This window comes from Tenrec ecaudatus, chromosome 10, assembly GCF_050624435.1.
Source record: "Tenrec ecaudatus isolate mTenEca1 chromosome 10, mTenEca1.hap1, whole genome shotgun sequence".
NCBI lineage: Eukaryota > Metazoa > Chordata > Mammalia > Afrosoricida > Tenrecidae > Tenrec > Tenrec ecaudatus.
The window spans coordinates 138,902,503-138,925,192 of record NC_134539.1 but is presented as its reverse complement, the minus strand read 5'-3'; the positions used below and the strand labels follow the sequence as shown (position 1 = coordinate 138,925,192).

General features: G+C 50.9%; 1 protein-coding gene across 2 annotated transcripts; it reads left to right on the top strand.

Moving 5' to 3' along the window:
* Nucleotides 1-1,152: 1,152 nt before the first annotated feature.
* Nucleotides 1,153-21,241, top strand: LSM12 (LSM12 homolog). Of its 2 annotated transcripts, none has more exons than XM_075561925.1 (5): nt 1,153-1,346; nt 3,196-3,329; nt 16,531-16,640; nt 18,735-18,861; nt 19,594-21,241. In XM_075561925.1, the coding sequence occupies exons 1-5, from the start codon at nt 1,223-1,225 to the stop codon at nt 19,684-19,686; spliced, it is 588 nt and encodes a 195-aa protein (XP_075418040.1). In that variant the 5' UTR covers nt 1,153-1,222; the 3' UTR covers nt 19,687-21,241. The 2 variants fall into 2 exon arrangements, with proteins under 2 accessions (XP_075418040.1, XP_075418041.1); XM_075561926.1 differs by lacking the exon at nt 1,153-1,346 and adding an exon at nt 1,602-1,629.
* The last annotated feature ends 1,449 nt before the right edge of the window (nt 21,242-22,690 follow it).

Sequence of the window (22,690 nt, the reverse complement as noted above, 5' to 3'; positions counted from 1 at the left end):
AAAGTGCCTGAAGTGTCCGTTCCAAGAGTAATGGTCAAAGACCAGGGAAGTTCCATTGATTAGAGACTTCCTGATCACTACCTGGTAGGAGCTCTGGTAGTGTGGTGGGTCATGCAAGGTCAGCAGTTGGAAACCACCTGCTGCTCCTCAGGAGCAAGATGAGGCCGCTGTCTGCCCCAGTGAAGACTGGGAACCCACAGGGCACACAGTTCTACTCTGTGAGTCAGAAGCCACTTGATGGCAGGGAGTTTGTGTTTTCTTTTTGTAAGAAGCCCTGAGAGTGAGTGACTTGTCCTGCTGCTTACTAATGGAAAGGTCATCCATTTGAAACTACCAGCCAGCTGCTGGGGGGTTATGTAAAAGATGAGACTTTTGGTTCTCCTAAAGATTTGCAGACTCGGGGAAGCCCACGGGGCAGTTTTACTCCGTTTTATAGAATTGCTGTGAGTCAGGTTTTCATATCTCACTGAAACCTTGTAAGTATTCTGTGAGGTAGCAATGATCTAATTTATTACAGCAGGGACTGTCACCTCTTTGGAAGCCAGCGGCCAGTACGACCTTGAACAAGTTCAGCCAACGACTTGGTTTCTTTATCTGTAAAATATCTTCGTTCCCACCTCAAAGGGTTGTTGGATGCTCAATTGGTGATAAAAAAAAAATGGGTGCAAATGAAGAAACGGCCTGATCAGGATTTTGTCAGCTCCCAAGGTCGGTCACATCAGTAAGTGATACGTGGCCGACCTGGGATCCGATTCCCGTGTATCAAAAGCTATAGTCAATTTTCTTTCCACAACCATTTTTGCACATCGGTGTAAGTATCTTGAGCGAGTTTCCTCAAATCCGCGGCGGCCCAGGAATTCCCCACATGTCAATGAGGGATTGAACACCTTCCAGAGGCCGCTCATTAGCCTCTCGTCGCGAGCACGTCACGGAGCCTGCCGGTCTCCCGCTTGCTCTGTTCCACGTGGGGCATCTTGTCTTTCTCGGGCCCGACGAGCCCTCGCCAAAGCGGGCGCCGCGGCGGAGGCATCCCCGGGCTCTCCCCTCGATTTCCTCTTCCACCTAGGCTCCCGCCCCACCCAGCGCCAGGCCACGCCCAGACGCGTGACATCAGCACGCCCCGTGCGTCGCGTCGCGTCGCGTCGCGTCGCGGCGCTCACTGGGGGCCCGGCTTTCGCCCGCTGCTGCCGCCGCCGCCGCCGGCCGCGGCTGCTCTCGCAAGATGGCGGCTCCTCCGGGCGAGTACTTCAGCGTTGGGAGCCAGGTGTCGTGCCGGACTTGCCAGGAGCAGCGGCTGCAGGGCGAGGTGGTGGCCTTCGATTACCAGTCCAAGATGCTGGCTCTAAGTATCCTTTCCTGCGTGGAGCCCGAGGCCGCGCCGGCGTGTCTGGGCGGGGGTGGGGGCTGGGGGACCGCGGCGGCGGCTGGGGCCCTCGCCGGGCCTAGGGGCGACCGGCTACCGCGGCGCCCCGGGCGCATGCGCACGGCCCGGCGCTCCCCTCCCCCTCCCGCGGGCCCCTCGGTCCGCTCTGGGCAACCTGTCTCTCAATCCTTGCGGGAGCGGGGCCCCGGAGGAGGGTCGCCGCCCGCCGGAGGGAGAGGGGCTTGGCGCGCGGATGGCTTTTGGAGGTGAACGCTGTGAGGGGCGGGGGGGACACCGGGATCGGGGAGGGGGCAGGGGGATCGGAGCCCGGATAGAAGGGGGGCGGGTAAGATCGAGTGGCGGCGAGGGGGTGTGTAGGCTAAGGAAGGGTGTGAGTCGGGCCAGGGTCTGCCCCTGCGTGTGGGACCCGGGACTGTCTCCGAGCAAGGGGCGGAGAGGAGGTGACCAAATGGGCCTAGGTCGTTTGCGGGAGGAGTGCAGGGCCGAGTCTGTGTCCGAATTGGGGACGGACGCTTCCCTTCCCGATGCGGGTGCCGGCGAGGTGCCGTTGGGGTGGGGTGCTGACTTTTAGTCCTCCCGGGCCCTTTGGAAATTGGTTGTGACCGTGTGCCTCGGGAACCGTGTCAGGGAGGGCTTGCCACGTTTCCCAGGGGCTCAAGTAAGGGCTGTGTGGGTCCCAGGCGGAACGAAGTTCTTCTCTGGCTCAGTCCAGCGCATGGACCTCTCTCCTGTCCTCAGAGGCCTCCCCTGTTCGAAGGTGGCTGAGTCGGGGGGAGAAGTGATGTCTGAGTTACTCCGGGAGACTCAATCTTGGGAACAAAACACTTCCTGCTTGGAATAAATATGCCACCTTTCCCTCTTTGAGCTACAGATGGGTTTATTTGGGTATGTGGGAGGGGGAGCTAAGCCTTTAATCCTTTATGGCCTCTTTCAGAATGAAGTTGCCTATTGATTCTGCTGCCTTTGAGTGGCAAGTATTTCAATTCCTTTAGCCACTAGTTGGAGATTTCTAGGACAGCCGCCTGAAATAGCTAATTACTGCACAGGAGAGTTGCTATTTTCTTAAAAACACAAGAGGGCCTACCTGGATCTAATAAGCCTCCTTCTAGTGGCTGAGACAGAAAGCCTCATTTCCTTTTCATTGACATACTGTAGGCCCGTGAGTGAGTGAGTGAGTGAGTGAGTGAGTGAGTGAGTGAGTGAGTGAGTGAGTGAGTGAGTGAGTGAGTGAATGAATGAATGAATGGGTGACTGGAGGAACTAGCTAGGTGAGTTTCCTTTTCAGTGCTGTCCGTTTTGCCTCTGACCTGGGAAATCTCAATCAGATCGTTCTGAGGTATGACACCAAGAACAGAACAGAGAATCCTGACTGCCATCCAGCCCTGTAGTTCAGAGAGTCCAAACCCACAGGAGACGAGAGGCATTGACATGGCATGGTCCTAACATGTAAAATAGAGAAGGTGACAGAGGCCCTTGTGCTTGTGCTTGGCTTTGAAAAGTTCCACATCTCTGGTTAGGGATTTGAGGGGGAAGGAGGTGAGAAGCAGAGATTCTGAGTGAGTACCCTCCTTGCTCATAGCCACCCCACCTTTTACAGGAACTGTGTCACAGTGCTGGACAGCTAACAGCAGCCACCTTGGTGATTCAAGCCCACCTGCTCATTCCTGGGAACAAATTGGGATACTGCTCCGGGAAAGATTTACTGCCTCGGCAGTGGGGTTGGACTTTGGGTGAATTAGGTTTTTCGTGGCCCTGCAGGGTTTGTCAGGGCGGCTGCATGTCTGTGTTCCTTAACTTTGTTTTCTCACCAGAATGTCCTTCTTCAAGTGGAAAGCCCAACCATGCAGACATCTTGCTCATAAACTTACAGTATGTTTCAGAAGTGGAAATAATTAATGACCGAACAGAACCCCCTCCTCCTCTAGCTTCACTCAATGTTAGTAAGGTAAGGACATGGCAGCCTTGGCTAACCGAAATAGTGGGGAGCTGCAGTCCCCGAAACTCTTGATGATACCCACACTAATCCCCTGCCTGGGTTTTGTTGTTGTTGATTTACATGTGCTTGTTCTGATACTTACAAAGAAATACATATCAGCTTAGTTTTGTGTTTTATGGATAACATCAGCATAGTTTAGAAAAATTTAATATTCAAGTGGGATTGTGAGCTTGTTTTTGTCATATGTGATAGAGAAACCCCCCCCCCCCCTTTTATTCCTTCAACCTCCTGGCGCTGGGTGGGGTGGGAAGTCCCATGTGAAGTGAAACTTGGAGAAGCATGTGTGTGCACATGTGTCTACACTACCTGGGTGTGAGGAGCCTGGATCCTTTTGGACTCCCAGAGGGACTAGGGACCTGCTGAAGTTCGAAAACCACTTTCCTATAACTTCACTCCAGTCTTTATGTCTGAATTCTGATGCCTGACAAAATTTAAGTCTTGGCGGCATTGTAATATTAGGCGGACAAATGGATCTCAGGAAACACCAAATCACTTCTTTTTATTCTTCAGCTCCATTAGCCAAAGTTCATGGCAATCAGTAATAAGAATGCTCCCCTCACCCACCGTCCCCCAACCTGTGGGCCAACTCTCCCTTTCAGCTTGACAGTACCTTTTCCACCAGGACTCTCCTTCAATGCCAGCTCTTCCCAGAAGCCTTCCTTGATGACCCAGGCGGAAGTAACTGCCCTCACCCCACCTCTGACAGCACTCAGGTGCTCATTGGGCGTGCTGAGGCAGCGTGGAGAGTAAAGTGTACTTTTTGGGGGGTTGGGATGGCAGGGTTGATCCAGGTGAGTGGAACCTCAGATCACTTTCACTTTAGTATAGCCTTTTACATAAGTCTCTGTTTCTTCTTGTGTAGCGTCCGTCCACCAGACTTTATTGTATTAGGATGGAGCCAGTGCCTGTTTTTCTCTGCTGCCGATGTGGCGTCCTGTGCTTAATGGGTGTGGAGTAAGTTGTGCTTTTTGATTTTAGTAGCAGCTGCTGTTTTCCAAGACTCTTGCATTATGTGGTGGCAGTTTTTCCCTGGGGGGAGTCTTGTGATAAAGTATATTCTCTTGCCTCTCTTGGGAGTGTGGTGTGTTCACTACAAGTCAGGAAAGCAAGGGAACATGAAGTGAGCTGAAGTGATGGCGGGTACCCGAGGCCAGCAGGCTGTAGAAGGCTGTGCCACCTCAAATCTGGAACTCCCATCTTGCTCGTTCTTGAATGATGCTCGGGGACAGATTTCGAAGTGTCTTGGGTTTCACATTGAACACTGTAGTTGCTGATAACATGTCCTGTTCTTAGAAGCCTATAGGTTTCCCAAATCCTGGTTATGGTTAGCTACTTCCTACTAGACTGTCGGTGGCCTTTGGATGGTCTTCTGCTAGAGGGGACTAGGTGGACTCCTAGGGTGTGAAGGAGGAAGTAGGCACTAGGTGTTTCTTTCGTGTTTGTAAGGTATGAGAAGCCGGTTGCTAAATAGCGGGGCTTGACAGAGGGACCCTTTTCTGAAAGGTAGAGGATCTTTCTGCTCTTGTGATCAACCAATGCCTGTCTGTCAGGGATATTTGGAGCAGTTGGAGTGGTGCGGGTGGGACTGCTAAGGAGGAGGTAGGAAGCAATTTCCTTCTATAACTCATGGACCTGGAAGATAAGTAGCCCTGAAGTTGTTTAGTTGTGGTTAATCTTTGCCTTCAGATTTTGACTTTTGCTGGTTTTAGTTGTTTGCTTGCATGGTTCACTAATTGTTTACCCACTCCTATAAGAAAGCAACAGGAACACACTGGATGGGAGTGCCGGCATCCTAACTTTCTTAACTGTGTGGTCTGCTTGCCAGTTCTTGAAAAAGCTCTGCTGGGAAGAGGAGGCAGAAATGAGAAACTAAAATTAGGTTGGAGGGTTATCTTTGGATTCCATGTATTCATTCTTCCCCTTGAAGAATAAGCTATATTGGTTTTCCCTGGAAACCAACCCTTTAGGATGCTTTTCGAGTCTCTGATTCAGTTAGATTCAAGAGCTCACTAGGCTGTCGGGACAGCTCATCTGAGTGGCTGTTTACATGGTGCTTGAGACGGGACAACTGCATCTCAGTTAATGTGTGGACTTGGGGAGGTCAGGATGGAGGATGGTGTGGACCCCCAAGCCACCCTGCAAGGAAGCTGTTGCAGCCCAGGCCTCAGTGCTTACTTCCAGTGGGAGGTACCGTCACCCCACGTTGTCCCCTTGCTGACCCGAGAAGTGCTCTGTGCGTACAAACTGGGTGTTTGTCTGCTCTGACCCAGCAGGACATGGAAAGGAGGGCCTTTGAAAGGAAAGACTTAGCCAGCCCAACTAGAGAAAGTGTGAACCAGGAAGTCCTTGGAGAAGAGTCGGCTTGCTGTAGAGAGTTAGCTCGTTGCAGACTTACAAGTCACACCTGTCTCCAGTGGTGAGGAAAAAAGGTGGGGAAGGGCAAAGGAACCTGGGTGGCACAGTGGTAAGCACTGCGCACGGCACTGCTTACCAAAAGTTGGCCTCTCAGCAAAAAGAAAGATGCGGTACGGTCGTTTACTTTCAATAAAGACTTGCTGCCTTGGAAACTGTCCTCTGAGGTGGCTGTGAGTCGCAGTCAATCAGTGGCGGTGGGTTTGGAAGCAGGTACATGGGGCTGGAGAAGGGGGAAGTTTTGAATATTGGCTGGGGGTCATACTGTGTCCTGTGCCAGTATTCTGGATTTCCAGGCCACGATGTAGAAACACTCAAGTAAAAGTCTGAAAACATATCAAACCCAATCCACCTCCCTGCTATTAAGTTAATTCGGCATCAGTGACTGGTGGATTCTGAAACTGTCGCTTTATGGGAGCAGGAGCAGACAGCCTCATTTTTCTCCTCCATTGAAGCTGGTGGGTTTGAACCACTGACATTGTGGTTATCAGGCCAGCGCTAAACCCACAATACCACTCAAACTCTCAACTCACTGCCACTGAGTCACTTGTGACTCATGCCGAACTCTGTAGGACAGGGTAGAACTGCCCCTGTGGGTTTCCACCACTGTGGCTGCACTGGTGCAGAAAGCCCCGCCTTTCTCCCGAAACAGTGCCGCTGGGGTTCCTTAAAAACCTACCCAAGCCAGTCAGGAGTGACACTCGGGTTATTTACTCACTGCTTTTTCTTCTTTGTTTACTCCGTCTCTGAGGCCTAGAGCCCTGAGTGCCTCCCAGGCTGGTGAAGGAGGTGGTTTCTTGAATGAACTTGGCACCCTGTTCTCTGGGCTGCTGTGCGCCCAGATGAGGTGAGCCCTGTCAGCACTAACAAGGTCTTTCGTGTATCAAACAGGCACTGAAAATTCTTTTGTTTAAGGCCTTGGGTGAGCTGGGCTGGGAACTGCACCTTGGATTTTGCCAGAGTTTTAGGGTTTACCAAGAGATTTGACAGCATCTCGTTTCAATTTTATGGCCCCTCCCCTGTGCTCTGGACAGGACTTGTCAGATTCCGTGGCTTGTTCCAGGATGTATGCCTAGTCTTTAGGGGAACTGATATTTGTACATGGTATGCCTTGAACTAGCCATGTAATCCCCACAACGGGCTTTTTTTCAGCTTTTATTTTTTGTTAAGAATACAATAGATTGTGGTGGGGAGGGGGGAAAAAGGAGCTGATACCAAGGGCTCAAATAGAAAGTAACTGTTTAGGAAAGGATGTATATATATAAATATATATAAATATGCTTGATACAGTTGATGTGTGGGATATTATAAGGGCTGTAAGAACCCCCAATAAAATGATTTAGGGAGGAAAAAGAATACAACAGAACATACACCAATTCACATTTCCACATGACAAGGTCATGACGCGACTGTATTCCTTGAGTTAGACGACCACTCTGTTTCTGAGTTGTTCCTGCCCCGTGAACGTGAACTCACTAATCTAATGTTAGGATTTGCTTGATCTCGTGTAACTTAAAAGAACACAGTGCTCAGAATAGACATTTTTCACTCACTCGCTGCCATCGAGTCAGTTCTGACTCTTAGTGACCCCTTAGGACAGGGTGAATTACCTCATTTGGCTTCTGAGGCTGTAAATCTTGGGAGCAGAAAGCCTCATCTTTCTCCCATGGAACAAGCTGGTGGGTTCGAATGGCTGACCTTGTGGTTGCAGCTTAGCATGTAACCCACAATGCCACCTAGGCTCCGCTCCGTACATTCTCTACTAGTGAAGCTAAATTCTGTTTGGTTTAAAGAAAACTTCAGGGGATATTTTTGGTTAAAGGGTTAAAGATGATCTTAGAACGATAGTTTCAGGAGCTCATCCAGCCACCATGGCTCAAGGAAAGGCTGAAGCAGCCAGAATTTGAATGTCTGCTCTCCATTTCTCCCCTTTCACCCAGGGTTCGTCTATAAAATCATTGATCAAAATGCAGGCTAGTTTGCTGGGGTGTCCCATGAAACCATGACCCTGAGCCCCCAAACCAAGGAGCCAAATACCACGAGGGTGTTTGGTTAGACATAAGCCGTCTCAGAAATGGTTGCTTTAAAAGTTGTTGTCATTTAAAAACTTCCCATACAACTTTTGCCGATTCAGCTTTTTATTGCTCTAAAACTTACTGACATTACTTACAATAATGGGCTGTGTAACCCTAGGTCGTTTTTCCCCTTATAAATAGGCATTTGGAATTATCTTTTAAAAATTACCCACAACAGTTCTTACAGAGGAGTAAACTGAGGCTCTAGCATAGTGTTACCCAAACCGGGGACACACTTCTCCCTGGGGGCTCTCGACTGATCCTGGGGATTGCAGAAGCAGATGTCTGCTGTATCTTGGGTTAGGGGCTGTAGTGTAAAAGTTGTTAATTGCCAGCGAGCGCTGAATAATTTCTTCCCCTGCGAAGGGCATGGTGGGCCAAATGCCGTAAGGTTGGGACCCTGTGCTCGTAACTTAGGGTCATGGGACTAGTCACAAAAGCTGGGCTTTGAACTTAGGTCTTTTCACAGATTTTTTTTTTCCTTCCACTTCTGTTTGCTTAGGCCCAAGAGTTTACAGAGTAGTTTGGCAAATAAAAATGAGTATTCAGATGTCTATGATGTGTCTAAGGAAGTAAATATCTCTGTTGTGTGATACATTTGCTGTTATAAACAGATTAATTAGTGCTTTCATTTGTTGTTAACCTTAAAGCCAAGACCAGATTCACTGCCATCCAGTTGATTCCAACTCACACTGAGCCTGCAGGCCGGAGTGGAGCTGCCTCTTTGGAAGTTGAGGTTGTAAATCTTAACAGGAGGAGAAACCCTCATCTTTCTGTCCTGGAGCGGCTGGTGGGTTCAAACTGCTGGCCTTGTGGTTACCAGCCTAACACTTAACGACTGTGTTACCAAGGCCTCCTCCTTAACCTTCCTGAGCCTCGGCTTCCTCAACTGTGAAAAATGAGGATAATGTTAGTATCTGTCTCTGGGTTCTCAGGCGAATTGTGCCCAGTCAGGGAGGGTTAACCTATTGGGGCTCTCTTCTTCCGCATTAGCGATGCGGCCCGCCAGTGCTCCTTGGATTGGGGGGTGGGGGGGGTGCGAAGGTGTGACAAAGGAAAGTAGCAGGCACTGTGATGTTTCTACTGAGTCCACTCTCCCTGCAGTAGATCTCACATTCTTTCAGAAATGGGCACTTGCCAGCCCCAAATTTGGGAATATCGAAATTGTATTGAAGACTATCAATATGTAGTGTCTTACACGTGAAAGATGTTATGAACACTGTGCCAGTGGTCACAGCTGACTTGGTGCAGTATTATCAGGTGGGAATATTATCGGTGGCGCGGTAAGTGAACGCTGTCTGCGCAGCCCCAGGGCTGAGCTGCCTGTTGCCTGTGCTTCCCGCAGTGGAGACTCCCAGCAAAGGACTGTGGACCCGGCCAGCTCAAGGAAGAGTCTCGTGTCGTTTTTCTGGCTCCTAGAGCTACACTGTATTTGGCTCACTTGGTTAGGGTGTGTTGCCAAGGTGTTGGTGGTTCGCATGGGAGTGAACTCCGGTAGGCACCTTCAGGAAGGAAGGACCTCATGCTGGTAGCCAGGGACAGGCAGGACCCTGAGCAGGTACCCCATTTTTGAAGGAGGAGAAGGGGCTTTTCCAGTCTTCCCTGCTGCCTCTGCTCTCTTTCAAACTTCAAGAAAAACCGCTCATGACTCGTTCACTCTTGCTGACTAGAATACAACTCTTTTACTTGACAGTTGGGGCCTCTAGTCTTGGCAGATAAGTTACAGATACTTTCTGGCTTATTCTTCGGGTTACATTTTAGAAGGCATTCTCTCCAGCAGCTCTTAGGGAAGCTAGCAGGGAGGAGGGAACTTGGTTGGTTCATATGGCTGGCTTCAAGCTGCCTGCTCCCTGGCCCTCTGGCCCTGTCCTGCCCTGCAGTGCCTCTCAAGAGACTGTGGTTCCCCCAGCCAGTGGGCCCAGCCAGGGGTCCTAGTGCGGGAAGAGGCTGCTGTCTCCAACCTCCTGCCCTGTGAACATTTTGAAGCTCTCGGGGATGGAGGTGCCATGCTGTTGAGCTTTGGCAGAGGAAAGCTGGAAGCGGAAGCCAATGATTACGTTTGCACAGCTCATTTGTGAATGAATCTTTATCCACAAATAGAAGGTCACAGTGTGGGTGCCACCAAGAAGGATTCATGACGTTTTGATTCTACTGCAAAGAGTTAGAACATAGGCCCAAACTAGAAAATGTACTTTCCTTGTGCGCACCATCCCCTGCCCACCCCCTACCCACCCCACCAAATAAAAAATTGTTGCTAGAAAAAAAAAATCTACAGGGAGGGAATAGATCCTATGGATTTTCGAAAATGGCCCAGAAGCCACCTTCTCTTTGTTGACATAACATGTGGACAGCTGATAGTTATGTAGTGGCTTACAGTTCACCTCATATTTTTTTTTCTTTTACATTTTATTAGGAGCTCATACAACTCTTATCACAATCCATACATATACATACATCAATTATATAAAGCACATCCATACATTCTTTGCCCTTTGCCTCATGTTTTCACCCACACCATCTCCTGTCCTCTCTCAGCTATGCTGAGGCAGGTAGGGGGTGGGGGGGTGCTGGTTTGAGGCTCATTTGAACATAGCTCTTAGACTTTGGTTGTTGAGGTCTGAGTCAGTTTGCGCCCCGGCCAGCACCAGGTGTGTGGGTGCATTTCCATGCAGCCTTTGGTCTCACGGTCTCAGGACTGGAAAAGCACTTAGGAGCTGTGGAGTTGGAAATGATACAGTGGCCACCCTGGATTGACAATGGTGTTTTTCGTCATAGTTCCAAGCGCTACATTCATATTGTCTTGTCATTCTTGGAAAGGGAAAGGTACCATCTTGTTTCATAAACGGAATGAATATTGGAGACCCACCGAAGCTAAGACAGACACCAAATCTCTTTGTGGTCTCCTGGGCCAGGGCTGAGACGGGAGGTGCTTCTGGTTGTGTAGAGAACCACAACCAGCTGGAGATCGTATAACTGCCAACTAGTCTTGGGTGACAGTGGGTTCAGTTCTAGACTGCTAACCTGAAGCTTGGCTGTTCACACCCACCAGCTGCTGCTTGGGCGAAAATAAGCAGACTGCTTGTAGAGAGTTTCAGCCTTGGGAACTCTGTGGAGCAGTGCTGCTTAGCCTGTCTGCCCTAGACGGGGGTCACCACGCGTCAGAATCAACTTGACATTAAGTGGGGATGGGGGAGCAGTCTTTCATGTGACTTCACTTTAACATCTGTGGGTACGAATAACAGAAATAACATCAGGGCCTAGAAGAACTAAAATTTTTCCTTGTTTGAACTGAGCTCCTTTCTGTAGCCCACCTCATGAGCCGGAGGAAAATGAATACCATTTGGGGCTTTTTCTAACCCAGGGCCCCAGTGCAGGTTCTTACCTGACGGAGTGGACTGCCTTCTCTAGCTGGGGAACGTCGGGGCCAGGCACACTTGCCTGACAGTTGGCCGCATCTGCTCTTTCTGAATGGTTATGTGTTGGCCTGCTAATGACAAGGTCCATAGTTCAAAGCCATCCGTCGCCCTGAGGGAGAAAGACAGGGCTTTCTGCTCACTCCCGTAAAGTGTTACAGTCTGGGAAACTCACAGGGGCAGTTCCTCTAGCTCCTAGGGCGCTGTGGGGCAGCATTAAGTTGGTACCATTGAGTTTGGTCCTTTTTATAGCATCCTAGTGAATGACCGTGAACAACAGAAGGAGGTGACGTTCCTGGGTTTTCAGTGAGACGGCTGCTCTTTGGAGTGGAAAGGCCTTCTTCAACACAAAGGCAGGCAGTTGTATTCATACTGGGGTATTGTCTCCTGGAAATGCCACAAAGCTGTAAGAGAAAAGTGGCCACTGATTCAGACAATATTTGCCTATTCTAAATTGAATTTTACATCTCTTAACAATCCATACGTTCATCCAGTGTGTCAAGCACATTTACATATATGACGCCATCATTTTCAAAGCATTCTCTTCCCACTTGAGCCCCTGATCTCAGCTCTCCATTTCTTCCCCTTCCCTCCCCCCCTCCCTCATGAGCCCTTGATAATTATAGAGTATTATTTTCATATGGTACGTCATCCACATCGCCCCACCCACTTTTCCATTAGTCCTCCTGTGCGGGGGTTATAGTTGACCCTTGTGATTGAGTTCCCCTTTCTCCCCCCATCCTTCCCTCATTCTCCTGGTATCTCTGCTCTCATTGTTGGCCCTGAGGGGTTTATCTATCCTGGATTCCCTGTGTTGCAGGCTCTTATCTGTACAGTATGCACGCTCTGGTCTAATCCGATTTGTAAGGTAGAATTGAAGTCATGATAGTGGGGGGAAGGAAGTGTCAAAGAACTAGAGGAAAGTTGTGTTTCATTGGTGCTATACTGCACCCCCGACTGGCTCATCTCTTCCTTGTGACGACCCCTCTGTGAAGGGATGTCCAATTGTCTACAGATGGGCATTGGGCCGCCACTCCATGCCCCCCAATTCATTTCTTTTACATTCAAAAGTCTACTCCGCAGCAGCAGCCTGGATTTCTTGTAGGTGGTGGGGCTGTTGTCCGTGTGGTGCCGAGGTTAATGGGCCAGCGGGACACTAGGTGCAAGCCTGGACCCACCCCTGGGCTTGGTAAACTGAGCATGTGTTACGTGGAGTGGGATTGGCCTCTGTCGGAGGGAGGTTTGCGGTGAGGAGGCCCTTTTTAACGGGGACGGCGTTGCTCGGAGCCCAGGTGGAGAAAGCCCGCAGTCAGCAGAGTTAGCTCTTCGCGTGGTAGTGTTCAGTGCAGACCTCTCTGGCTGTGCTTTCTCCGTCTGGGTTCTCTGGATAATGGTTTTCTATATTCTAGGATACACCTCTTAACGGGGGCTCTGTTTTGAGCTCCCGGTTCGCAGAGGTGCCAAAGAATAGCATTGTATTAGAAACTTTCAGGCAAGAGCTTTCAGCTAGGTAATTCAGAACCTTAGGGACCCTGCGTCCCACCCACCCACCCCCCAAACAAATCAAACTCTGTGCCGTCGAGTTGATTGCGAGTCACGGTGACCCGCCAGGACAGGGTGGAACTGCCCGTGTGGGTTTCCAAGGGTAACTGTATAGGAGTAGAAAGAAGGATGAGGTAAATTGAGAGTCTAGCAGTTGTTAGCTAAGAAGGAGCGCTTTCCAAGAGCCCGCCCGCAGTTGAAACACAAGCAAGTGCACTTCTTTTGGGTGCCAGTTGTCTTGGCCACCTTGCTTCACTGTCCCGGTCCCCGGCAGGTCTGAGCAGCTGCAGGGCTTCCTAACCCTGCAGGGCAGCTGGTTGGAAGACCCAAGCTCGCAGGAAGACAGACTTGCTCCTGCGACTACTCAGTGGTCACCCATAGCAGCTTCCTCTCTGGCCCCTGCTTCCCGCCGCCCTTTTGTACCAGCTGTCACAGCCTGTGACATACTTGCTGGAGGGTTCCCTCTGGGTCCCCACAGCATCTGTGTGTGCCCTTTGCCTGGGCATCCTGTCAAGTCAAGTGCTCGCCCCTCCCTCACGGAGGAGGCGTGGCTCCTGTGTGCATTCCTTTACTGACACAGGGCTCACCCAGCAGCAGGTAGGACTCAAAGCCTTTGAATATTGAACAGCTTTGGCGTCAAGTTTGTGTGCTTTTTTCCCTTTGCCCACACCAAGGGGCATAGACAAAACGGGCCCAGGAGGCAGCGGGCTGGCTGGTAGATGTGGGCTGACTGGTTTCCCCGGGAACCGGACACAATGACGGGAAAGCAGATGGGCACTCCCTTCATTCAGTGACATCTCAGGCACATCAGCAACAAGTATTTAGTGATCTGATTCCGGAGGTTTGCCTGAAACCCAGTGTATTCTTAAAGTTGATGTCTTAGTTCTTGAGCTGCCAACCAGTCAGTGAGTGCTTCATGACCCAAGACTGGGGGAGAGGCCAGGTCGACAGTGAAAATGGGTTCAGTACAGGACGTAGTCACTGGATTTTAAGAAGCAACCATCCTGATGACCGGCCCTCCCAAGCCTAAAAAAGCTCATGCAATGCCTTGTCCCTCTCAGGGACAGTTGACCGTAGCCGTGGACTTGTTTCCCTAGACCAGCTGGGCCATTGTAGTTACACATGCGTTTACCTACAAGACGGTAGTGTGGGGAAATTGAGCTTTGTGCAATAGCGGCCTGGGAGTAGAGTGATAATCACTTGCTTCGCAAAAGGAGGCTTATTGTATTAGCTCCCAGAAACCCAAGGTCCAAATGAGTTCTCATGGATGTGCCTAGAAGGAGCTCCTGTGGAAGAGAGGGTGGCTGAAAGTCGGGGTGAAACGTTTTTTTGGATAACCATGAAAATTCCGCCCGAAACTGACTTATCAGAGGACTGAGGGCCTAGCTCCCAGAGCGTAGGGTGGGGAGGATAGTGGGGTGAACTGGGACATAGTGAACTTGCATTTGGGTCTGTTCCTACCACTGATGAGGCTAGTCCATTCTCCAGAGCCTTTTGAGGAAACTGCACAACTACTTGTGTGTGTGTGTGTGTGTGTGTGTGTGTGTGTGTGTGTGTGTGTGTGTTGAAGTTCTTACTCTTTAACCAGTATGTCACCGATCCTCACATTGTCCCTATGAAATGACCACTTGGGGCTGAGGGTTGCATCCATTTCTCTCCGTCCCTGCAGCAGTTCAAGAGCAGCTCCTTGCCCAGTCTTTTCCTTCTTCTTGAGCTTAATTGCTCAGCTCCAGTCTTAATCACTCCGCACTGGTGCCTTAAGCCCCTGAGCCAGCTCCCCCTCCTTCCTGAACTGACTGTGTAGATGGCAGGGACGTTTTGTTCCTAGTCTTCCGATTATCTACTTGTCACTAGCTTTTATAGAAGCAGCCTAGTCTGACCCCACCTTCTGGACTGGTTTTGGTTTTCAGGGCTAACCATTTTTTGAAAGGGACTCGGGTAGATGGCTGTCTTGGGGTGGGTGTTTCTCCTGCCCAAGGACCCTGCAGGAGCTTGGCAACCCCCAGAGCCCAGTGCCACCCTCCTCCTCTGCGGCAACCCTCTAGGCACCTCAGTGCTACCACGGTTTTCTTGGGGACCGAGAACGATTTGCTTGTTGCTGCTGCTGCATGTCCCCGCCCCGCGCCACTGCCCTGTCCTCTTTCCTTGGAAACGGCTGCTTTCAGGCCCTGAGGCTTTCTTGCTGCAGTTGGGATTGCCAAGGCTCCAGGGGATGCTGCCAGCTCTGCGTGCCTGCGTGTGTCTGTCTGTCTCTCTCTCGCTCTCTCGTTCTCTCAGCCTGGAGCTGAGTGGGGCCAGCAGGCAGGGTCAGCCAGGCTAAGGATGGCTTCTGGCTGGATCTCCTCTCTCTCTGCAAGTCCTGGGGATGGACCATGGGAAAGGGGTCTCCCTATCCACACCGTGGCAGTGTGGCTGTGCGGCCTTCTGTTGCCTGAGGAAGCAAGGTGACTGTGTGAGAGCCAGCTGGCCTATGCTCACACCGCCCCATGCTGCCACCCGACTTGGAGTGGACAGTCTTGGAGACTTGGATGAGTCTACCCAGCCCCTTTCTCCCTGCTCCAACCCAGCCTTAAGGAAGCGCTCCCTCCCCAGGACAGACAGGAGCCATTCTGCTTGCCCTCTCCCAGACCCTGCCTGTTTGGTTTATTGCTTGAGGCTGTCACTGGACGCAGAGGAGGTCAGTAGCTAAGGATTCCACCCAGCTAGGGCCTTCCGGAGCACGCTGAGGTGGGATCCTGCCATGTGTGTAGGAAGGAATTGTGCAGGTAGGTGTGGTCCCAGTGTACTCAGCTGCTCAGGCTAACAGACCAGCTAGGACGGCAAGCCTTCTGATCAGTTGTTCCCCTTTCAAACAAACACACCTATCGAGCCTGTGTGTGTTTTGAGTTTGGTTTCCACTTTTCCCAGCAGTTTTGTTTTGTCAGATTTGTACTTCAGTAATCCGGAGCCATCAGTGGGGTGGGGTGGAGGCCTGAGGTGTAGGAGGGGCCAAAGAAATGGTCCTTGTGGGGGGTCATTTCCCAGAATGCCAACTCTTTTGGTCTGTTTGTGATTGCTCCACCAGAGGGCAGTCAAGGGACAGACATGAGGTAAGAGTCAATTCTTGAGACAGGACAGGGTTACCTTCAGCACAGTATCAGTATCCGTGATGAGTATATGTGATGCTCTTGGCTTCTCAAGGGAGCAGGAATCATGGTGCTGGAATGGTCAAGTCTTTAGAACCTCACACTCTGTGAAGCGTGATTTTTGCCTAAACCCATGGCCCTGTGTTCTCTCCTAAACAGCAGCATGTGCTTGACCGCTGTCTGGCTACCATCCCGTCGAAAATAGCGTGCACACCCCTCTGCCTTGCTCTTACCCCAGGGCCCTGCTTAATTTTCTCCTGAGGACTTGCTGCCTGGCTTTCCCTTGTTCATGAATTCTGACCTGTGCCTAGTCCGCCTCATGCTCCCCCCAGGGCTGTATCTGCTTCCCGCTGTGACTGCCTGGTGCCTGTGGGCACGCAGTCGCCCAGTAAACATGGGAAGGAAGCTGTCTTTTCCAGGAAGAGCATTCCTGTTCAGGTATGTCATGCTTTTTGTTGATGTCATTTTTGCTCTCTTTGAAAATGGAATCTGCCCAAACCAGTCTCTCTTGGCCTCCTCTTCTCGGCTCATGTCCTGACTGCAGGTGAGTGTTTGCTAAGCGCCTTTCCTCTCCCCTCTCCAGCTTGCCAGCAAAGCACGGACAGAGAAGGAGGAGAAGCTGAGCCAGGCCTATGCAATCAGCGCTGGTGTTTCCCTAGAGGGCCAGCAGCTCTTCCAGACCATTCACAAGACGTGAGTTGGGTGCTTTTGTCCCAGGGTGGCGCTGCCAGCTTGTGCAGTGGGGTGGGGTATACCTGAGAGGTCTCCCGAGAGGCAGCCAACACTGCCTTGGGCATCCGGAGACCTGGATGCTCGCCACAAGCCACAGAGAATAGCATCATCTTCGACAGATCGTTTCCTCTCGGTCTTTCTGTGTCGATAGATTGTAGTTTTGAATTGATACTTCCAAAGCACTTTTCCGAACTAGTACTGCCGTTAGGGCCGTGGAGCTGGTTCCATGTGTACCGTGGAAAGACGCGCTGGCCGGCCCCGCCCTGCCCCAGCCTCACAGTCCAGGCTGTGTTTGAGTCCATTGGTGAGCCACTGTGTCAGCCCATCTCTTTGAGAGTGGCTTCTCTTTTGCTGACCCTGTGCTTTCCCAAGCATGATGTCCTCCTCCAGGGCTTGGCCCTGCCTCCCGACATGTCCACAGTAAGTGGGACAGAATCTCACCATCCTCCCTTCTAAGGCGCTTCCTGGGTGCACATCCTCCTACATGGATTTGTTTGCTTTTCTGGCATTCCATGGTATATTCAAATTATTTTTCCAACACCATAATAACTCAAATGTATCAGTTCTTCCCTGGTCATCTTACTCACCGTTCAATTTTTGCATGCATGGAAGGCCATTGAAATCCCATGACTTGGGCCAGACATGGTCCAGTCCTCAAGTCCTCTAGTCCTTTGCTTGTTGAAAACCTTAAAGAAGTCTTTCGCAACAGATTTCTTGGTTGCTGCTTCCGTGCTTAATGCTCCGTAATCGAGAACAGCAACCTCCTTCGCTCATTTTGTGCTACATCTTTCTCCTCAAGCCGGTGTGGCGTAAAAGGGGAAGCTGGGTTGCTCTTCTTGAATTGTACTCACGGGGAGAGCGGGAGGCAGTCTTCTGACTACTTCCCCAAGACGCTTTGTCACAGCACAAGTCATTTGACTCGCCCCCCGGCTTCCCTCGCTGCTGGGAAACAGGGGCATTTGTCACCCTTGCCCATCCCCACCCTGCCTGTCTGCCCCACCGCCTGGGCTGCTGCACAGATGGCAGCCAGCATCAGAGCTCTGAGAGCCCCTGGTGTGTCCGAGTGTTCCCAGGTCTTGGTGACAACGGCTGCCCTGGGCTTCTCCGGGAGCTGTTTTCATTGGGAGTGTTGGGGGATGGAGTCCATCTTTCCCCTTTCCAAGGGTGTCTTCTCCCAGCTAGCACAGGGTTAGCAAGTTACAGTCTGCTGCCTGATCTTGTCAGGGGAATCTGCCTGGCACACAGCTGTCCCCAGATGCCAATCGAGTTTCAGTGCTCAGCATTGCCTTACGTTGTTGATCTGTTGGAAGAGTGAGGGACGGTTCATATCTGGTGTCAGTCGGTCTCGCAGCATACCTTTCTTTGAATTAAACAAAGCATCAAGAGACCCTTGCAGGTGCCTGCAAACATCTGTAACCTAATACACGAATGCTACCGTCCGGGCGCGCATGGCCGCGGAGTGCCTGTTTGTTGTTCCGAACCATTGTGTTTGCCTGGAGTCCTCAGTATCGTGGTCTTGATGGGGTGGGTTTGTAACTGCTGGTGGTATGGTTGTATGTAAGTCGGTAATCTGGCATGGCCGGTATCTTTTTGGCTGCCTTTGCATTCGTTGCCAGAGTCAGTAATTGTGACAGAAATCATCTGGCAGGCATAGCCTGATATTTTTTTACTGCCTGGGCCTTGGTAGAAAATGGTCACCAGACCTGGTCCTAGGTTCTTCTCTCAGTTGCAGCTAATGGCCTGAGCTTACTTGTTTATTTGTGACTCCGTTTCCTGTGGACTTCCGAAGCGGCCCCCAAGTTTCTGTGATTCTCGGGTCCTCTTTAGCGTGCTGCTTGGGCGAGCGGTGCACCCGTGTCGGTGCTATTTCCAAGCCAGCGGTGCCCTGGAAACAATTCATGGCTGCTTCTGGTGCCGAGGGGGCTGGGCTGGAGTTGTTGGCCGAGTGGTGACCAGGAGCTTGAGGCCAGCTCGCTGGGGTTCCTCACACTGCAGGAGGAGGTGTGGGGGGCGCCTGCAAGGGGTAACGTTTCACCTACCCTCTTCTCCTCCCAGTATTAAAGACTGTAAATGGCAAGAAAAAAACATCGTAGTCATGGAAGAAGTTGTTATTACACCCCCATATCAAGTGGAAAACTGTAAAGGCAAAGAGGGGAGCGCACTGAGCCATGTACGCAAAATAGTAAGTATAGGGCTAGGGGCCTGTGGGAGGCCGGGGGGCATTGCTGTGGGGCGCTGTGCCCAACGTGGCCAGTCGACCCCACACCCTGGGCAGTGTGTCTTTTTGGAAATTGGGCCAGAGCAGCTCCTATCTCCCAGGCTGCATCCTCACCCAAATTGCCTGCCTTCTAGGAAGCCCTGGCGATGGCAGTGGTGGTATAAACCTGCTGCCATCCTCATCTCTCTGACCCCAAAGGGTATTGTTGCTTGGTTTTCTAAAAGTGAGATCAAATATTTTTAAACGAAAACCAAATCCCACCCCCTAACCCCCCGACTATTCCTCTGAGGAGCATTGAGAGACCAACATTATGGGCGGGAAAGCTCGCAGCCCGCCAGCTCACTTGGGTGACCAGGGAAGGGGAGCTTGGGTCATAATCAACTCCCTGCTTTTTTTTTTTTTAATTAAAAAAAATAGAGATTTTTGTTGTTGTTGTTGATAGAATTAGCTCCTCCCACTCAGTCTTAGCTGAAGCTGTGGAGAATGACAGAAACAAGAGATAACTCCTCACGGGGGGGGTGGGGGTGGGGGGGGGGGAGAAGGCCAATAGAGAGCGAGGGCCCATGGGCCTGAGGAGTCCCTGGGCTGACCAGCCAGGTCGGGGCTGTTGAAGCCTGGGAGTGGCCTGTTGGGGGGGCACAGAGACTTTGCTTGCTCAGCTCCTTTCCCCATTCATCCCTGCCTGATCTCTTGCAGGTTGAAAAACATTTTAGAGACGTGGAAAGCCAAAAGATACTGCAGCGTTCACAAGCCCAGCAACCACAGAAGGAGGCTGCCCTGTCATCCTGAGTCCACACACCTGGAGGACTCTTCCGAGACCCAGCCCGGGAGGCGGCCGCGACTGCAGCGGAGCAGGCCGGGGGAGGGAAGGGGTCCTATAGTTCCTGTTGGCTCTTGTTAACGAAGGGCCAGCGTTTCCAAATCTTAGACTTGAACAAACAAAACACCCAACACAAAAGAACAAGAGAATAATTTAAAAGTTGAATCATTACTTGACTAACCGACTTCGGTCCACCATGTCCTTTTCACAGCCCCCTTCTGGAACAGTCACCTTGTTAATTTTATTTTTGAACATGCCCGTTCCTTCCCGCTCTGCTCTGCCGACTCTTGACTTTTCCTGTCCTGGGTCTGTTCCCTGTTCTGTTTTTATAAGTGGCTACACTTGCCTTCTGAGTGACTGAAAGAAACTTTTACATCTTCTCTCCCAAAATAAAAGTAACAAGCTGACTGTGATACTTAAGTTGAGACCAGAGCAGCAGACAGGGGTCTCACTTAAAAAAAAGAAAAAAATTAGCCCCCACCTGCATTTTTTTCTCCCCCCTCTTTTTTTTTTTTTTTTTTGCACAGGGCATGGCTTGAATTAGTTTTATTTTTCTTAACTTTAAATATATATATGAAAATATATATTAAATGTTCTCTAAATATTTTCTGCTTCTTGCAGGTCTCTTTTTACTAGATCATGGCCGATCCTCCCACCTCCTCCCTCCAAAATAAAGAAGCATTGCCTTCCCCACCCACCCTGTAGCCAGGCACCTAATGTGACATAGTTCCCTGTGAGAATCTCCAATTGAGATTCGGGGTTTGAGGGTCCTTGACTCTTGTAGTCCTCACCTGTGCGGGCCAGCCTCGCATTTGGCCAGAACCTCAGGACTCGCCCCTCTGCCTTTGTCTTACTTCATGGTACTAGAAGACCCGCCTCTTCGCTCCCCCAGCCGGAGAGACGGCCCCCCCACTCCTGTGCCCTGTGCAGGAAGAACTGTTTTGCACGGCACAGCTCAGCTCCTCCTCCATGGGTGACTCTTATAAGGAGCCTGGAGCCCACCAACCCTTTTCTTAAAATCCATTTCCAGAGTCGCTAGCCCAACAAAAAGCTTGGGTGATGGCAGTTTGTCTGTCTGCGGCCGCCAGCCTCTCCTCTTGTGCTGCTCCTCCCCACTAAAGGTTTTACAAGCTTTTCACAGTTTGTATCTGCTCAGCTGGTGGGCAGGAAGCCTGGGCAATTCTCTAGACAGTAGCCCACCAGTCTGGTTTTGACTAACCTACTGAGCACGACCACAGGTGCCTGGTGCCCCCAGACCTTCAGGTGGTCGTGGGGCGTGGAGGGGACCACCACCTGACTCCCAGGTGCCAAGTGGAATATGGGTGATGCCCGTGTGACTGGCTAAAGGTGGGGGTGGGGGAGGTCATTATTATTTTTTATTTTTGGCCATGATCTCTCTCCCCTTCCTTTTTTTTTAATTAAATAAATGGATCAAAATTAAATAATTCAAGCCCTGCCTTCAAAATGATTTTTTTTAAGTATTGTTTAGCAAAAACAATAAAACCCAAAATTTTTTAACCATCACTCACAAGTTTCGGGTTGTGCCTGCTTTAGAGGCCAGTGGTGGGGGGTGTGTGGTGTGTATGAAATGAGGGGTGTGTGTTTGACTTTTCCCTTCAGACTCGCTCTCCGCTGTGCTTCACCCTCTCTCCTTCCTTCCCTGAAAGACAGTGTGGAGCATGTCATCACAGGCCGGGGTGGGCTGGGGATCCAGACTCCAGCGTTGGGTGAGAGGTGGTGGCGTGTGCACTGGCCCCTTGTTAAGACAGAAACGTGGGGGGCAAAGGGATAAAAAGAGCTGAGAAGAAAACTTCCAAAGCCACTGGTCTGAACTCCAGGCAAACTACCAAGTCTCTGATTTCACCTCCTCAGAAATGGAGCTGTTGGAGAAGAAAGAAGAAAGGGAGGAGAGAGCCCTTCTAGACAACCTGGAAACGGGGGAAAGGAGTCCAAGTGTACGGCTGCACCACAGCATTTCCAAGGCTGGGAGTCGGTAGAAGCGCCGGCCTCACCTGCTGAGCATCCTGCGGTGGGACTGGGTGAGAGTAGCTCAGGAATTCACCCAGCCCTCCTTTCCAGCCTGGAAGGGAGTGTAATTCATGGGCAACCGCTAGGGAGTGTCTCACACTCGACAGCCTCACTGGGTGCCAGCTGATTTTGACGGGAGTCTCTTTGGACTCAAGTTTTTGTTCCGGAAATGGCTCAAAGGAGATTTAAAAGGTGGGTTAAACTTGTTTAGGAAAGCAAGGCAGTGAGGTGTACAAGAATGCATAACATTCGAGGTGTCAGTGTTGGAATTCAAGTTCTCAAACTTCCGTCTCCTTGGGGTGCGATTGAGGGGTAAACCATTTCACCTCCCTGAGCCTTAGTGGCGGCCCCCACTGCAGAAATGCAAGAATACCCACTTCCTAGAAGTGATGACACAGGTTAACTTAAATGACAACCAGCCAACTCGCTGTCGCAAGCGTCGATTCTAACCCCTGCCACCTTCTAGGACAGAATTCTCCCCTAGGTTTCTGAGGGTGCATCTTTTGGAGTAGTCAGGATGTCTCATCTTCCTTGGAGTGGCTGGTGGCTTTGAACTACCAACATTGGCCACCAGGGCTCCTATTTAAAATTCAAAAGCATTCTGTAAATATTATCTTGGTTCTGGGGATGGTTGTGTCTAGAGATGAGATTGGACTGGGTGGTGTCCAGAGGCGGCAGCTTTGTTGTAGAGTCCTGCGTGTGTGTGTGTGTGTGTGTGTGTGTGCGCGCGCGCGTGTGTGTGTATGTTAAGTGAGGCTAATACTAAAAAGATGCGAAAGTGAGTTCTGGCGAGGGAGGCGATGTGCCCAGAGCACCACGCCTGCCTGGGACGGCAAAGCTGGAGGAAGCCTGGGACTGTCCCACTTGCAGGCTCCTGCTGCTTCCGTGCTCTTAAATCGTACGCGTGCTGCTCAGCTGCTTTGACGGACCCAACGGGTATTGTGG

What these genes read in the sequence shown, in the direction of transcription:
- LSM12 (XM_075561925.1), top strand. Translation starts at nt 1,223, where the DNA reads ATGGCGGCTCCTCCGGGCGAGTACTTCAGCGTTGGGAGCCAGGTGTCG. An exon ending in GTCCAAGATGCTGGCTCTAA is followed by an intron (nt 1,347 to 3,195) that starts GTATCCTTTCCT and finishes TTTTCTCACCAG; the next exon opens with AATGTCCTTCTTCAAGTGGA. An exon ending in CTTCACTCAATGTTAGTAAG is followed by an intron (nt 3,330 to 16,530) that starts GTAAGGACATGG and finishes TCCCCTCTCCAG; the next exon opens with CTTGCCAGCAAAGCACGGAC.